This window comes from Tachysurus fulvidraco, chromosome 20, assembly GCF_022655615.1.
Source record: "Tachysurus fulvidraco isolate hzauxx_2018 chromosome 20, HZAU_PFXX_2.0, whole genome shotgun sequence".
Taxonomy (NCBI): Eukaryota; Metazoa; Chordata; class Actinopteri; order Siluriformes; family Bagridae; genus Tachysurus; species Tachysurus fulvidraco.
Genome location: NC_062537.1, coordinates 3,750,936 through 3,767,401, shown reverse-complemented (window position 1 = coordinate 3,767,401; position 16,466 = coordinate 3,750,936). Strand labels below are relative to the sequence as shown.

Genomic DNA, 16,466 nt, shown 5'->3' with positions numbered 1-16,466 from the left:
TTCCTCTATAAAGCTATATGAATTGTGCTTCTGCTGAAAGCTGAGATTGTAAATAGGGAACAGAAGTTGCTCTGCCACATAGCATTTTCTCCTCAGCTTGTATTGACAAAAATCTGTTTAACATTAAATAAAATTGTGCTGAAACAGTACTGTGTTTTTCTGAGAAGTTATATAAAAAAAATGTATCTGGAATGATGCTGCTTTAAATCCATAACATTTTTAAGAACTTTTGGGATTTGGGCAATTAAATCATTAAATCAAATATGATTCAGTGTGAATATTTTGGAGCATTTTTTGAACCATGTACATATTAATGTTTAAAAAATTAAATAGAAGAGAAGGGAACACTCCAAAGTAATAAAAATACAAATATTGTGGTTATTGTTCACTAACCCCATATTGTACAAATTACATAAATCAACTTGCTTTATCATCAGAAGAGGAATGGAAGGAATTCATCACGGTGTGACTTAATCGTGTGTTTTAAAGAAGATGCATTATGCATATAAATGCATAACCTTCATCTCTATCTGTTTTGTTGCAGCTCCTTCCATAGGAACTGAGTCTAAAATGAAGTTATGGGATGTTCTAGCTACGTGTTTGTTGCTTCTGAGCTCCGTATCCGCTCGCCCTCTCTTCAACAAGCTGCAGCCTTCCATGAGAGCTCCTCAAGACGAGCGTCGTAGTGAGCTGCTCGTCCTGGACCCAGTCATAAACTCCCGTCTCGAAACAGCCAGCCTGAAACAAGCCTCCATGGAAGAACAATGTAAGTCAGTGCACTAGAAGAGCTGCACTTTACTTTATTCTTAATACTAAATAATTTTATTATAAGATGTTTCCCTGTTTATCACAAAAAATAAAAATAATAAATAAATAAAAATTAGTATGATATTGTGTTTAATCACTGGCTTGAATTGTCCTGTCAGCATGTGCCAGTAGCAGTTCCCAGGCAAAAATTATATTAAGCCATTCTTGTTGTGCCATGGATGATCATGCAAAATTATCCCACAATGACATGACTGCCAACAGACTGCAGTCCAAATGTGGTTGCAGAGAAACTAGAGGCTGTAAACCACTACGGTTAGCATCTACTTAGCAGAAACCACTTAGAAATGATTTCTTTTAGTAGAGGTATATAATCGTATTTTTTCAGCATTTTGTGAAGCCATACTCTGTACACAATGGTCAGAGACGGTTTAATTAGCATCTAACATTCCGCAACATGATAATGACTTTTCGAAGACGACAAGAGAGGTCAGGAGCCACGGCAACAGCCAAAATGACATTCCTTGTTTGAATGGTTGGTCCTCATTAGTGCTTTGTTAAGTAAATGAGAATGTGTTTACTATAAAATATCCACCTCCGTAACCACAATACTGCTGGGAGTCTAGATTAATGTTCGTCCGTGAGGAAAGGTTTTGTAGAGTATGGATGTTTTAGGCAAGAGACTCATACTTTCATTGTGTTTATGTTTATTTCAACAGCTGTGTGGGAGGCATCTCTATTTGTTTAACTAAAGATGACACTGGCTTGTCTTTACACAGTAGTAAACCTGCAAATTTTCTAGATAAGGTATGGAATGCTAAGTGAGACATGTCTTCCTAAATGCTCAACCTCATATCTTAAGAACAGCATTTTTTAATACCATTCCAATGTTTAGTGTCACACAGTGGAATCAGCATCTGGAACAAGATACATTTAAATGCAATTGTGCCTGACTGGTCACCCTGTTTGCATTTCACAATGCACCAATATATTGAAACCAAAACTCTTGCTAAAGCAGGCCAACTAAATCAATTCAGTGGTTTGAAGAACAGCCGACCATGTTACAGTGCCTCAGAATTAGTGTGCAACTCTGGAACATCAGTTGTAAACAGCTCGACTTTTGCATGTCCCTGGGCATCGTAGCCTTTCATTCTGGCCAACGAAAGACAGTCCTTTTTGTCAAATGTCAGAGTGTATATAAACAGTGTTCACAATCACACCTGATACTGTTGTACGGGGCCAGTCAGCCAGGCATTGACACGGATTGTATAACACTTCTGGCTGCAGGATCTACAGGTGACAGTTAATGCAATTCAGACAGCTCCACCCGTCTGAGGGCAAAGCCAGTCTGCTCACTACACAAAGTGAAAAAAGTAAAAGGATAATCCCATCCCATTAAAAATGACACGTCTTATCACACCCATCACATAGTGTGCTCCCTTAAACCTTTACTCACATACGTTGGCATACCTGGTTCCATTAAACCATTCCTCAATTTATCTTGACCTACCTGGCTCTAGTAAACTATTCCTTTCCCATCTTACTGGCTCAATAAACCCTTCCTTACCTTGACTTAGCTGGCCCCAGTAAACCCTTCCTTACCTTGACTTAGCTGGCCCAGGTACAGCCTTCCTTACCTTGACCTACCTGGCCCCAGTAAACCCTTCCTTAGCCTGACTTACCTGGCCCCAGTAAACCCTTCCTTAGCCTGACTTACCTGGCCCCAGTAAACCCTTCCTTAGCTTGACTTACCTGGCCCCAGTAAACCCTTCCTTAGCTTGACTTACCTGGCCCCAGTAAACCCTTCCTTACCTTGACTTAGCTGGCCCAGGTAAACCCTTCCTTACCTTGACTTAGCTGGCCCCAGTAAAACAATCCTTAGTCTGACTTACCTGGCCCAAGTACTCTTCTCCAACTTAGCTTGACTTACCTAGCTCTGATATAACTTTCGTTACCTTGACCTAACTGGAACCATTAAACCTTCCATCTCCCGACTTACAAATCTACTGAAAACCCTTCCGTACCATCGTTACCTTTCCTTACCTGACTCAGGGTGGAGCTTAATGGAATTTTAAAGGCTGTTGATTTTTTATTTCATTACTTGTTGAATCATAATAAAATTAGCTTCAATAATACCTATTATAGTCTCATGAGAGCTTTTCCAGATACCATAATGCAGTCTGTTTGGCAGACATGTGAGAGAAGGAACTTCACGGAGTTCCTTCTATAATGAAATCATTGTGTATTACATGTAGATCAAAGGATGCTACATTTTTCTCAAGTGCGGGACAGTGCATATGTTTTGAGTTTGCGGTCGAACAGATGTATTCTGCTGTACCTCAATGTCATAACCCAAATGCATTTTCCATATACTTGAGAGAACAGAAAATCAAAAATACAGTAAATTAAGAAACTGCTTACTACATTGCACCATTGCTTCTTATATAATTACGTAACCATGTAGACAGAGTATAAACAACATCATGGGCACCAGGGCATGACATATAATTTCTCTCGTTTTATCTGTTAAAAGATGACCTCAATGGACTGCACCCAGACCAGTTTGATGATGTAATGGACTTCATTGCAGCAACCATTGGCAGACTGCGGCGATCTCCTGAGATAGACTCTGAGGGCAGAGGAAAAGAAAAAGGGAAGCACAGAGGAGCAACAAACACAGAGAGAGGAATGAGAGGACGAGGAGAAAAGAAGCGAGGTCGAGGACGAGGTGGAGGCAGAGGGCTTAAAGGGAATCGGGATGAACTGATCAAAGGTCAAGGACGCGGGTGCCTTCTTAAAGAGATCCACCTCAACGTGACGGACCTGGGGTTAGGATACCAGACCAAAGAAGAGTTAATATTTAGGTACTGCAGTGGTCCATGTTACGATTCAGAGACCAACTATGACAAAATCCTGAACAACCTCACCCAAAACAAGAAGCTAGACAAAGAGTCACCTTCTCAGACCTGCTGTCGACCGATAGCATTTGACGACGACCTCTCATTCTTGGATGACAGTTTGGAGTACCACACTCTCAAGAAGCATTCCGCCAAGAAGTGCGCCTGCGTCTGATTTGTGCACATGGACAAGCGAAAAGACACTTGGACAAAATACAGAAGTCTCGCACTCCGGAGACAAATGCTGCTTCTGGGAGGAAAAGTGCAGGTCTCGAGTCATTGTTTATCCTGCACAGAGATGTATGTCAGAATTGAAGGAGTAAGATTTGATTTAAAACGTTTCAGGAAAAGCAGCAACAGCAACACTAGCGACACCTCAGTATTCACTGTTACAAAACCATGTCAGAGTATTCTAAGCAGGGATTGAAATGTAAATGCTGTCTAAGAGGCAACAATAACATACTCTATCAGCAAGTCACAGAAAAATCGCAACCCGACAGTCGGGATATAAACAAACTATTACTTCAGCTGTGTGGAACTGCTAGAGATGGGGCAAGAGGTGTCTGCAAGAAGGTAGGCTGTGGACAGCACAGAATTTGGAGCTTTTCTGAATCCCTTCTAAAGAAATAGCTGAATATGCCTATGTGGACAAGGCAGAGCATCTATCCAGGCTTAACCCACAGCAGCCAGAACAGACTCAATACGAAAATGTTTAATATTCAGAAAATTCTCCCTCTCTCTCTCTCTTTCTCTCTCTCTCTCTCTCTATATATATATATAGTCTATATGAAAAATGTATTTATTGAAATTTAATTAACTTATTGTTATTTATTGCAATTAATTGTATTAGAGTGTTTTTCCTTATTTATTTGTGAAGCTACATCCACACACCCCCGACCCCCCACCCCACCTTGGATGGTGCCAAAGTGGAGCATGGGTTTTTAAGAAAAAGCAGATGATGTGATAATCACATATTCTCACAGATTATCTGGGCTGGAAAACAATAATTTACTCATTTTAGGACATCGGTGTCTATAGCCAATTTTTGGTTTAAAGAAAACGTACGGTCTAACCATTAAAAAAATAATAAAAATGCAAATAATTTAAAGGATCAATTATGCTTTAAAACAAGCACAGAAAAGCTGACATCTTAGTTTGTAACACAGACACATCCAACACCTCACTATATCTGGCACAACTGGAAAAAAGTTGTCTAAATTAGAAAGAAAAAAATGCTAGGTCTGTGGTAGACCAGTATCATGTTTACTCAATCAGAGCAGTTTGGGGGGGGGGGGAGAGAGAGAAACGTTAACATCAGTGCTCCAAATGCTCCCTCAACCAATTAACTGTTTGCTAGAGAAAATGCAGTTCTTGCCCAGTGTTTATTTTCAACCATAATAAAGTCACTACAGCAAAGGTTTCTAGCACAACTGGGCTGTGCCCCATGGAGACGCATCATCATAAATAAAAAACATCCTTCCTAGTTGAAAGCTGAAATCCACATCCCATTAAACAGACAGGTGATAATGTGGCATAGGTCCTTGAGGTTCCTCACAAACTCTTCCAGTAGGTTCTGTGCTCTAAAAAAAAAGTTCAAACGATTCAACGATTTGAATCTGACTTCTCCGTAGTGTTTCAAACCAACTTTCTGTCTCAGGTAAACATTAACAAACCTCATTTAAAAGAACTTTTATCCACACAGCATCCCACCACATGCCCCGAAAAGCAGGACAGGCGTAATACAAAATCCAGACCCCAAACCTAGACACAAACACTGAAACAGGGCTTTCGTGAAGAGTCACACACACTAACAGAAACAGCTAGTGATGTGTACGTCATGGGATGAGAGGACTGATTTTGGTCTCGATACCGTAGCTCACTGCCACATGGAAAGATCCTACGGGAACGGCACAATATTTCCAGAGCAATAATTACAGAGCGAAACCAGGTCTCGTGCAAACAACTAACACAAAGCTCAAAAAATCCAAGCAATTCAGATGTTCTTCTCAACATGTAATCCAAACATAATCTCCTCAAATCATAATCTGCTCAATCTTGATTAGCTAAATATGAGGGAAATGATACGGTATGTTTAACAGCTCAGCCCCGTGGCTCCATCCTCACACACACACACACACACACACACACACACACACACACCTGTGTCCATGTCGTGTCCTGTGATCCTCTGTTGTGGTGTACGATGCTTTGTTCAACTGTTAAATGTCCTATCGTGGTGACAAAAGTTTGTGGAAGCTTTTAACAAACTCTGCAAAAAAAAAAAAAAGTACACATGCAAATTACTGTTTAAAAAATGTGGTGAAAACAATTTGCAGAAGATTATAAGGGGAAAGTTGACTGTAAAAATTCCACCCTGCATTGTGAGACCAGAAAAAAAAAGAAAAAAAGAAAAAACAGCTTGTCTTACTTGTTTTGTGTTACTAAACCAAAGCTCTCTACAGACTTTATTTTTGTACAATATTCATTTTATAACTTTTTACAGAATAAAACTTGTTTCTATCACTTAAATGTTGGGAGAAATCAATAAGATCGTTTTCACAAATATTTAATGCAAAAAAAAAAAATTGTAAAAAATTGTGTTTAAAAAAAAAAAGAAAAGAAAAGTAACGTTGTGGAGTATTCTTCATGTGCTGACCAAGTTTGCTCATGATTTATGGTCATTTTTATAACTGGTATAACTGGATAAAAGTCAACAAAGACAGAACGAGTTAAACAAAAAAGAGGAAGAGTCTCACTGCAGACCCTCGGTGGGCTTTGAGTTGCAGAGTGACTCGGAGCCGTTAGAATAGATTAGGCAGAAGAAATCTGTTCTACATTCCTAAACACAGGCTCAGGATTGTACAGTAAACAATCACGGCTTGTAAAGACATGCAGTAAATCTGGGCACTTGGAAGAAATGTTTCCACCAAGCTGAGTGGATTTTGCTTGGAGTAAAAAAACAAAAAAAAACAAAGATGTGCTGCAGAGTGCTTAAACGTTACGCCGAGTCTCTTCGACCTTATAGCTGGCCTCCACTGGCGCTTTTCCACAGACAGGGTGCTAACACTTGTGCTGTTAGAATTGGATTGCATAATGGCTTTGTTTACAAACCAGTGGACCGGTTCCTAAAAAGGTTTGCTTAGCTTAGGTTAACTAGCATCCTATGTTTGTGGTCACAAACTGGTGAACCCGAATTCTTTAAGTTGTTTCTGTGAACCAGTGAACATTCCAGTAAACCAGTCATTATGTTCTGATAGAAACAGAGGCAGAGACCAAAAGAGTGAGAGAGTGAGAGAGAGATTCATAGCTTATTTGGAGTTTCATCACTTATAACTAAATGTGTTCAAAGATTTTCAATTTTGCAAATGAAAACGCATGACATTCCTGCCTACGCGCCAACTTGGGGGCTCTGGAATGAATTTTCAGATGACACTGATGTCTCTGATGATTGTTTAAAAGGAACGCTGTCTCTGCAACAAAACGATCTGGGAACGTGTCCTACTTCAGGACCTCATGTTTTGCCCGCACGATGAACAAAAGGCAAGAAGTCGTCAAACGCAGATCTAAAACAACCTGAGTGACTTTCCAGTTCAAGTTATCTCGTATCAAGAGCAAAATCTGGTGTTTTGTGATTGATCAGGATGTGCAAACAAACATTGGCAAATGCAAACTTGCCAATTCTGCAAAGTCTAGTGTATATATATATATATATAAATCCTCTCCTGAATAATCACTGCAAGCTGAGGTCTCAATGTAAATGATAAAAAAAAAACAAACAAACAAAAAAAACTACAGCCTGCCATTTGAGCTGAACGTGAAAACAAGAAGGAGGCAGTCCAATCTGCTGACAGGCTTCCATTGATATATAGAGATCGCGGCCAGCTTGCCAAAGCCACAACACACCCTTTCTGCCACAACTAAAGTGGCGTGGCGAACCCCAGTGGGCATGATTATGCCCTGACATCACCCAGTGTGGCATCCTGACATTCCATGGACCGTAACGGATACTGGGGTGGACCGGACAGCTGCTGACATCAGCACTCAGAACAGGCGCTGACAGATGGGGCCGCGGGTTCAGATTGGCCATGCTACTTCACTACACATTACTGGGGAAAAAAAATCCTCTTGCGAAAAAACACTTTTTCTTGTAGTTATATTTATCTGCTCTTATGACTAGAAATAAGGAGGAGAGGAGAGAAGGTTCCTTATTGATGCATTGACCCCAACAAAGTGCTTTGGTGTGTTCGTAGGTCAAGCAAAACTTTGAAACTGATATGTCACAATCATATACCTACCAAAAAAAGACCCCCCCTGAAGTTCTAGGTTAGCCAGAGGGGAAATTCCATGGAATGGTAAAGAGTAGAAATATGTAATCCATGTATCTGACAAGCCTCTCCCACTCCCTCGCAATCATCCCTTATTATAGGTTCTCTATTATGTAACGGAACTAAAAGTAGGCACACAAGAGCATTAGAGATTAATTATTTATAGGAACAACATTCAGGCCAAGTGAGATGATCGAGTTTGCATGGCTATAATTACACATAAAACTGTATCAGAGTGTGTGTGTACAGGTACACAACGGTCCCTTTGTCCACTCTCAGGTCAATCTACAGATATCAGGTGTTGAATCAGTGTTTTAAAAGAATCCACATCAGACATGCTGTAATAAACTTGCATGTCTCAGCCAGCAGAAAACGCTCTCTCCGCCCAAGCAACATTTGACGAGCTGGAAAAGAAAAGTAGCTAAAAATGATTTCAAAATAAATATTTACTGAACACAGTGAGTCACCAGGAGCAAACCCGAAGACAGCACGTTTGGTGGAAAAGTCCAAAGATGTAGTTTGGGGGGGTTTTGGAGACAAAGATGGATCAGAGCTCTTGAGATTCAGCAGATTGGAATCTGTTGTGACACAGCAACCTACTGTTGTGTACAGGCCGGGAGTCACCTCGGCACAAACATCTGAGCTCAGGGATCGGTGACAAAACCGGCATGTTCAGGAAAAATATGAGAACGCATCGCATTCCCTTATTAGAGAAATTACTAGACGGTCACACACCATTTGGAAAGAGTTGGCTACGCTTAACCAAAAAAGGTAAAAGATTCTGAGTTTCTGAGGTAAAAGATTGAGTGGTGGAAAAGCCACGTGGTAGCAGGTCACGCTTTTCATAATGCAAATGCATGCACTGACCACACACGCTGTATGTTTATTTTGCAACATGACACAAAAACACGAAGCGAAATATCTTTAAAAACAAGCTGCTTTAACAAAAACAAAAAAAAGTATTCGAGGCAACATTCTGTACATTCAGTACTTGCAGGTCTACCCAATATAAAAATCAGTTACACATGAGCACTGCATGATGCTGATGCTGTTTCCCCATATCTCTCTCTCTCTCACACACACACAAACACTTTCTCTCAGGCCTTTACACACCAAGACATTATTTTACAACAATCATGTTCAAGACATAATCTCTTGTTTTATACACAGATTTCATGAGAAGAACTATAAAGTAGCTCTCGTTTTCAGATCTTGCGTTTCTTCCACTCTGGCTCCTTGTCGGCTTCCTCGTCCTCGGATTCTTCTGCCGCAAACAAGGGATTTGGCTGAGTCCTGCACAAGAAACGAGCGCAAAGATTAGACATGTTGCACTGACAGCAGAACGTCAACATCTGGCAGAGTGTTTTTCTTTTTTTTATTAGAAAAGTTAAGAGAAACAAATACTAAACAAGTCGAGCGCTTTGACAAATGACGACAAATCACGGATGAACCACAAGCTATAAAATCACTTTAGTGAAAAACTGCTCAGAGCTACTGTTACTCCTGGCATGCAGAGGCTTCGAGCAGAGTTTGAATAAGATCCCTAGAGAAAGAGATTAAGAATGAAGGGCTGGAGGGACAGAGCGGGAGAAAATGAGACCGATAAAAAAAAAAAAAAAAAAAAAGCAAGCAGAAATGATTGAGAGAGAGAGAGAGAGAGAGAGAGTTATAGCGAGCGAGGGGGATTAAACCATTCCCCTACTTTCATCACTCAATTCCGTACAGTGATTAAAATGCAACATCTGGTCCTTGGTGAGTCATGGTGTGGATGCTGTACAGGTTATAGAGGGGGGGGGGGGGGTATGCATGCAGATAACTTCAACTGCAGCGCTTCAGAGAAATCTCTGGCTCTTACACAACCATATGTTGTGTTCCCGCGTTCCTTTATCTGCATGTACTGCTGCTGCTGTAAAGGGCAACGCTGACCTCACAACCAGCTCTGTATGTTTCAAACAAATAACTTTTCACAGACACATTTGATTAACCTCTAACAGAGACCTGATGCCATACACATCATTGCTGGGACCTGGAGAATTCCCTGATGAGATCACAGAGACCACCATTGTGAGTAATTGCTGTGGAAGCAGAAGCGAGGATTCATTAGTGTACAGATAAGTTGTAGGTAACGACACAAGACAAAGCCGGTGGTGATGGACGACACAAGAGAAGTTATGCATTCGGCGTGCAATCAGTTTCCAGGTTCTCGAGTATCAGTTGGCTAGTATTTCTGTGTCAGGTGTGTGTATGTCTCCATCGACCTACTCTTGATACCTGAGCAAAGCAATTAAGGCGGGCCAACAAAGGAAGAAACAGGATCATTTGTGCATGGAAGTGCTACAATAGCTCTCTTTAGTGTCTACAGTGTCATTAACGCTCGCTAGTAGCTCTAAAAGGCTGCACTCAGGTGTAATGATGGAGATTAAGTTACAAGGCGACGCTGGAGCACGCATCATGACACAAGCCTAGGTGTCAAACATAGGACTTCTCAAGGGACCACACAAATTTTAATGACAGGAAATTAATCAAATCTCACATAGATTTAAACATAGGCTAAAACATACAGCTCCAGATATAAGAAAATCTTCTAGAACACAATGTTTAAAATTTTGGTTGGTAACAGAAGCACGGAATTTTCAATTCGGACAAGTCGGAGGATTAATTGAGGATTGTACAACTGACGTGCCATATAATCTCAGGCTAATAATAAACAAGCAAAGAAAAATATCTAATGGGGATATGGTGAACGAAGGACGATTTATTTATACACATTTACACTTCTCTCTAACATGATTTTTCTCTCTCTTTTTCATGTAAAAAAAAAAGGGAACAGAATGACTCTTTACTGGTTTATAGCTCTTTAGTGTAATCGCTGTGGTATAAGAGGAATAAAACACTTGGGGTTATTCTTTACTTACTGTGCTGAACAAGTCTCCTCGCTAATTTCAGCTATTACCTATTCTTTACATTGAACAAACACATATATAACGCAGCAGCTCAACCTGCAGATATGCAAGATTTAACCTGCATCCGATATCACCTTCTAAATGCTCCCTGCTCTGACAAATCCAAGCTGGAGATCTCTGCATTCATCTGCCCCGCAGGGGAAAAAAAAAAAAAAAAAGGCTGTGTCAGGGTCGACTCCGTGTGCCGGCTGGACGGACCACCTGCGAACGTCGGCTCCTTCGTCTGCACCAGTCCAGGTAAACATCCCACAGTGAGAAAGACGACGGAGGAGAGACGAAGAGATGGGGAGATAACAGGCCGAAAGCTTCTTATCAACTGACACTTGCAGAGAAAGCATTTTTCACTCCTAGAGGAAACTAAAAGCCGTGATCCATACATGGAAAACGTCAATACAAACCCAAGATAAATGCTTGGTTTTCTCTTTGACTACTTGTAAACAGAACATAAAATTAGGGCTTCGACGTCCATTAAAATTCCGTAAAGAAGAAAACTTGCTGAGACGCCGGTTTTATGTTAACCTGAGAGAAAAAGAAAACACCGGGAGGAGCGACAGGGCTGTTTTCTAATTTAAGCATAATTAAATTCAACATAGTCAATCAGCCAACACATACTAGATGTCCTACATTTGCTTCCTTAATGTGCTTAACAAGTGTGGGAAGTTTATAACTAGGTCCAATTTAGGCTTAAATTACACATTTGGCTCAAACTGCGTCTGGTTCAGTAACCTCAGTAACCTCAGATGTGGTAAAGTACACTGCTCTACTCCAAAAAAAAAATTATAATGAAATAATCTCCGTTCAGACTCATTTACGTGATGTGGCAAAGATATATAAAGAATTTTAAATTAGAAGAGTTTTGGATAATAATATAGTTTTAAATATGGCTAGGAACGTTTACATTAATGAGTTAAAAATGGATTCGGTTATTTTTGATGAAACGTAACCAGCATGAAGAAAAGCTTTCCATCGGAAACCTTTAAGACAACATAGTCGCTAAACGTACTTAGATTATCTGATAAACCTTGATTCCATTTCCTTTGCCTTTTCTGTCTACAACAGAGAGCGGTCTCAGGTAGTCCCTCAAACACACACACACACCCCACATGCGCACACGCATGCTGAGCTTTTTTAAAACATTCATGCATCCGTCAGCCGAGGCGTGACAACGAGGACGCGATACGCAGGTGCAACCTGACCTGAGTCACGCACACATGCACACACATCTTTCCCCTCATACACAAACACACTAGCATCTAGTTACATCACAACCTGTCACTGACAATAGCCGTGTGTGTGTGTGAGGGGCTCCACGTTGCTCTCGGCTGCAACGGTTTTCTATTTTCCTACGGAAAATTTCTAATCTTATCTAATCTAATTGGTCTTTCATCCCAAGCTCGCTGCTTTTACCTCCTGATAACGAAACAACTGCTTACACTTTGTATGCGGGAGCGACCCAGTAGGGGTTCTCTGCCGCCTCTCTGGCGTGGCGCAGAATGGCCTCGCGGGGGTTGCTGTCGTCCGTCTTGTCCAGAGCGATGTTCTTCACGATGAAGGACGACAGGGTGCCTCCGTGGGCTGCCACGCGACCCCCCCTGCCTGTTTGTTAAAAGTGCAGAGAGGAAGAGAAACATCATGATGCAAAACATACAAGTCAAATTCATTTGTATAAATACAAACAACTTCATTGGCCTCGGTAAAGAGAGACGGGTCAGGAAAACCCTGGTCCTTCCTTCCTCCGGCGCATGTACACACATGCTGAACGCTAAGAAAAACATCCTCCACTCGTTGAAAGGCTATTTACGTTATGTTTAAACATGGGAGACCCTGAGACCTGCTTTAGGCTCGGTGATCAGTGGGAATCTCCCAGATATCGGGAGGCTGACTGAGATCATGTTAACCCATGATGGGTTTATGGATGTAAGGAGAGAGACTCGTCCTGTATGACTGACAGCTTTAGAGACTGAGGAAACCGAAGCGCTCTCCGTGCCGCGCTTTCCACACCTCTGCCTCAAACAGACACGAGGAAAGAAGCCAAAGCCAGTTGCACCTGGTCCTCAGCCAAGTCTTTAATGTAATCTTACAGTGTGTTTACTTAGAGCTGCAGTCTAGATCCCACAAGCAGCCAGGATCTTAAGAAGTGCAGCCAAGGAGTACGAGAGATACCGCAGGGGCCTGCAGCTTCACGAGGGGTTTTACATCACCTGGGCCGGACATGGGCGGCTCGGGCTTGTGGGATTTCATTGGGTCCAGTCGGTCTTTTTCCAGCTGCTTCTTGGTGCTGCGCTGTCTGGCCTCGCGGAACATTGGCAATGCATGGGCTGGGGAAAAAAAAAAGAGAGAGAGAGACAGACACACATATATGTATTAAGTCAACTATACAACTCAGTAACATGAGCATAACAAAGATTAAGAAAAAGAAACAAAACCGTAAACAGAGCACTGCACCCTCCAGCTTCATCATAGCAACCACAGAGAGCTGTAACGCTCGCTGTGTTTTTATTTACTTTTGATTAACGTATTCTGATTTCACAAGGTCTCACACACCATCACATGACTCTTGACTCTGTTTGCGTGTGTTGTAAGGGGTGGACAGGGGGATTCGTGGGGGTGAGGGGAGTAGGAAAGATGAAGCGATTTTCCATTCAGGAGCCCTGTTGTCACTGTGCAGTGTTAATTCTTCTCCTACATGCTACATTAAGCAAAGAGGTTAGTGGTGACACGTTGAACCGTTCTGCCTCCCTCTCTCTCAACAGGCCATCATTTTGCTTTCCTCCTTGAATTTTCCATGGCTATCCAGCGATGCGTCACTCAGCTCAGTCTATCGGCTTACGTCGCAGACTGTTAAATCATGCGCTAAATGCTACTACGGCCACTGGAGAATGTGCTTAATGGTATACAGAGAGGAGGGAGAGTTTTGACGGCGAGCTGTGTGTCATGTGGGCGGAGGGTCAGGATGTGTTTATGGTTTGTGTGTGGCACGCTGTGACTTGACCGGAGCCCTCATGCCAGGCGCGTGGCGGATGGAGTGACGGACGCTAATGGCATCATGGCTTACGGGTTAAGGGCTGCGTGAGACAGCAATCCGATGGAAAGCACTCACACACTCACACACACACACACACCATACTGCAGCACTAATGGGCTTGTAACAGCAGTGAATGGAGACAAACACCTGTGTGTGTGTGGGAGGGGGGGGTTTGTGCACTTACGGGTGATGATGTAGTCCTGCGTCAGCGTCTCGGCCTGCTTCTCCTTCCTGTTGCTCTTCACAACACAAAGTTTGGCGCCCCTAAAAAACAAAAAAGCATCCAAACCGGAGCATGTGAGTGAAACTTTCTACAAAATTCTACACAATCTATCTCCAGTGTGTTTCACTTCACTTGATGTGTTGTGTGAGTTTTATTTCTGTACTTTTGTTTTACTAAAGAACAGGAAATTTGGATTTGATTTGTAATAAGAATTGGATTTCTGTGTGTCCCTATAAACTGCCCCTGGAATAACAAACTGTGGCAGAAAAATTATGATGTCATAACCTGTAACCTGAAAACACAGAGGTGTTTTTGAGTTGTGTAAAAAACACCACTTGATAAAGGAATGATAAATATTAGAATATCTGTCTGATATGTAGGGTGACCTGCTAAAAAAAACATTTGAAATCACAGAATATCTGTAAATCAAACGGCCGCTTGTGGAGCATTGATTTTCCAGACAGGCAGCATGTGAGGCCCTGCTGTCCTTGCCCTCAGTAATCACCACTAATGGACTCAAACGGGACAGTTTAATGAACGATTCCACATCTGACGGCCTCCCAGCTGGAACTGATGGGACAACCGGTAGTTAATTCAGGAGACTTGTCCGTCTCCCCCCCGGTCCGACTACTCTATCTGACCCCTGCACAAAATAATTACTGATCTGAGCCACACTAAATGCACACACAGGTAATATTTCTCCCTGTGCAGTAGTGAAGAAGTTGGAAGATGAGAGGAGGGACTCTAGAGCTCACTGCACCTCTGGCTCTTGACTGGGTCGTAGTAGACTTTGGCCAGACCGCTCCCCGTCCCGACCATGATCTGATTCAGCTTCGGATGCCAGAGACAGCGAACCACACTCTGGAGGGGGAGAGAGAGAGAGAGAGAGAGAGAGAGAGAGAGAGGTGGAGAAGATAAAAAACAGGAAGGAGAAAGAAGGGAAGAATAAAATCATTTGGGACAAGTAAAGGAAATACAGAGAAAAACAGTGATGAGAAAGTTTTTCATGTAAGTCAGCGGCAGTGAGCCGTTGAGAAGCACTAAGCGAGGATTCTCCAGCTCACTAAGCTGTAGTTGACTATATTTGGGCTTTGGGTAGAGGCCTGGATTTCACATTCGACAGATGGAGGATGTGACCGCGTGTGGGTGTGTGTGTTTGTGTGTGTGTGTGTCAGTGTGTGTAATAGAGAGTCAGCAATATGAGCGTTTTTGAGCATCTTTTCACAAACAAAAAAGGCATTCTTGTAACAATGCAAAAACAGAGAAGCAGAACAGTTAAACACACCACGATGCCAAGGATTATATATTGATATTTAAAAAAAAATACTTATATACCAATATTAGGCACAATGTTCATTCTAAGATGAATTGATGGTTTTTATAGAACAAACGGTACACTATAAGAATGATATGCGAATAGTTTCCAAAAATAATTGACTGGAGCAGAATAAACACTAGAGGCAGAGAGGGAGTGGAAAACAATGTCGGCTTTGCTCTAAACAAGTACTAGTGGTGGAGGGTGCAAGAGAAAGTGTACGGACCAGAAGAGACCCACAGGAGCAGAAGAGGGAGTGTGGAAGGGGAAAGCTGCTTAGTGTCCAGCTGTTCAGGCCCTCTTTGGCTCGGCTAAGCTCGACTGACCCAGAATAAAGCTTTATCGTCATCCTGCTGTGTCTGCTAGCCATGTGTGGAGGACTACAGGTCAACCTGTGCGCTCCATTCGCCGATTTACTTAACTGCCTGCGCATTTTATGGATTAATGTGCATTATTTAGAAATGTCTACAATGATGACAGACTTCTCTTTGCAGAAATGGCAGTTCAATCCCTTTGTGAAGCTGACTTGATTACGTCACAAGTCATGATTGCAAGCGTGTTTTGATCTCAGTGCACATAAGGAGAACTGTGTGTGTGCGTGTCTGAAAGAGAAACTACAGTATGTGCTCATCTGCAACGTTCATAAGTGTGAATAACTCGGCATAAGTCCACCACATGGTAACCAATAAGCCAGTGCTAAACAAGCTCATTAATCAAGCGCAGTTCTCGTGAGAATACGGCTCCAGCCTCTGACGCACCTCTGCTGGGGCAAACATGGGGCACCGAATATCCAAATATAGCAGAAGGAGCGCTAGCCTCAACAAGCTCCTCAGACTACTCCACTTCATTATCACTGTGTACTGCAGCAAAATAAATAGACGACATAGAACATCTGCAGTGTCGTAATATGAGAAGAATACAGCAGAGCTCCGTTACTGCTTCATCGGGTGAAC

General features: G+C 42.1%; 3 protein-coding genes across 11 annotated transcripts in view; 1 reads left to right on the top strand and 2 right to left on the bottom strand.

Annotated features, from left to right (window-relative positions):
* The window catches only part of opn4xa (opsin 4xa), a 32,141-nt gene extending 31,484 nt beyond the window's left edge, over positions 1–657 (bottom strand). For all 3 annotated transcript variants that reach the window (XM_047804534.1, XM_027139366.2, XM_027139364.2), the window contains exon 1: positions 519–657. The gene's annotated coding sequence lies outside the window, so the exon portion shown is untranslated. The remainder of the gene's footprint in view (positions 1–518) is intronic.
* gdnfa (glial cell derived neurotrophic factor a) lies at positions 571–6,185 on the top strand. The gene is made up of 2 exons (XM_027139369.2): positions 571–766; positions 3,299–6,185. The coding sequence occupies exons 1-2, from the start codon at positions 571–573 to the stop codon at positions 3,835–3,837; spliced, it is 735 nt and encodes a 244-aa protein (XP_026995170.1). The 3' UTR covers positions 3,838–6,185.
* A 2,662-nt stretch (positions 6,186–8,847) lies between these two features.
* Positions 8,848–16,466, bottom strand: part of LOC113638311 (WD repeat-containing protein 70) — a 36,160-nt gene continuing 28,541 nt past the window's right edge. For all 7 annotated transcript variants that reach the window (XM_047804531.1, XM_047804533.1, XM_047804529.1 and 4 more), the window contains exons 14-18: positions 14,959–15,059; positions 14,160–14,239; positions 13,152–13,268; positions 12,384–12,546; positions 8,848–9,280 (exon numbers count right to left, since the gene is read on the bottom strand). In XM_047804531.1, the coding sequence (XP_047660487.1) occupies positions 9,193–9,280; positions 12,384–12,546; positions 13,152–13,268; positions 14,160–14,239; positions 14,959–15,059 (549 nt within the window). In that variant the 3' untranslated portion in view covers positions 8,848–9,192. The remainder of the gene's footprint in view (positions 9,281–12,383; positions 12,547–13,151; positions 13,269–14,159; positions 14,240–14,958; positions 15,060–16,466) is intronic.

Bases quoted from the DNA above. Each gene is read 5' to 3' on its own strand.
- gdnfa (XM_027139369.2), top strand. From the start codon at position 571: ATGAAGTTATGGGATGTTCTAGCTACGTGTTTGTTGCTTCTGAGCTCC. The intron at 767-3,298 runs GTAAGTCAGTGC...ATCTGTTAAAAG, and splicing joins AGCCTCCATGGAAGAACAAT to ATGACCTCAATGGACTGCAC.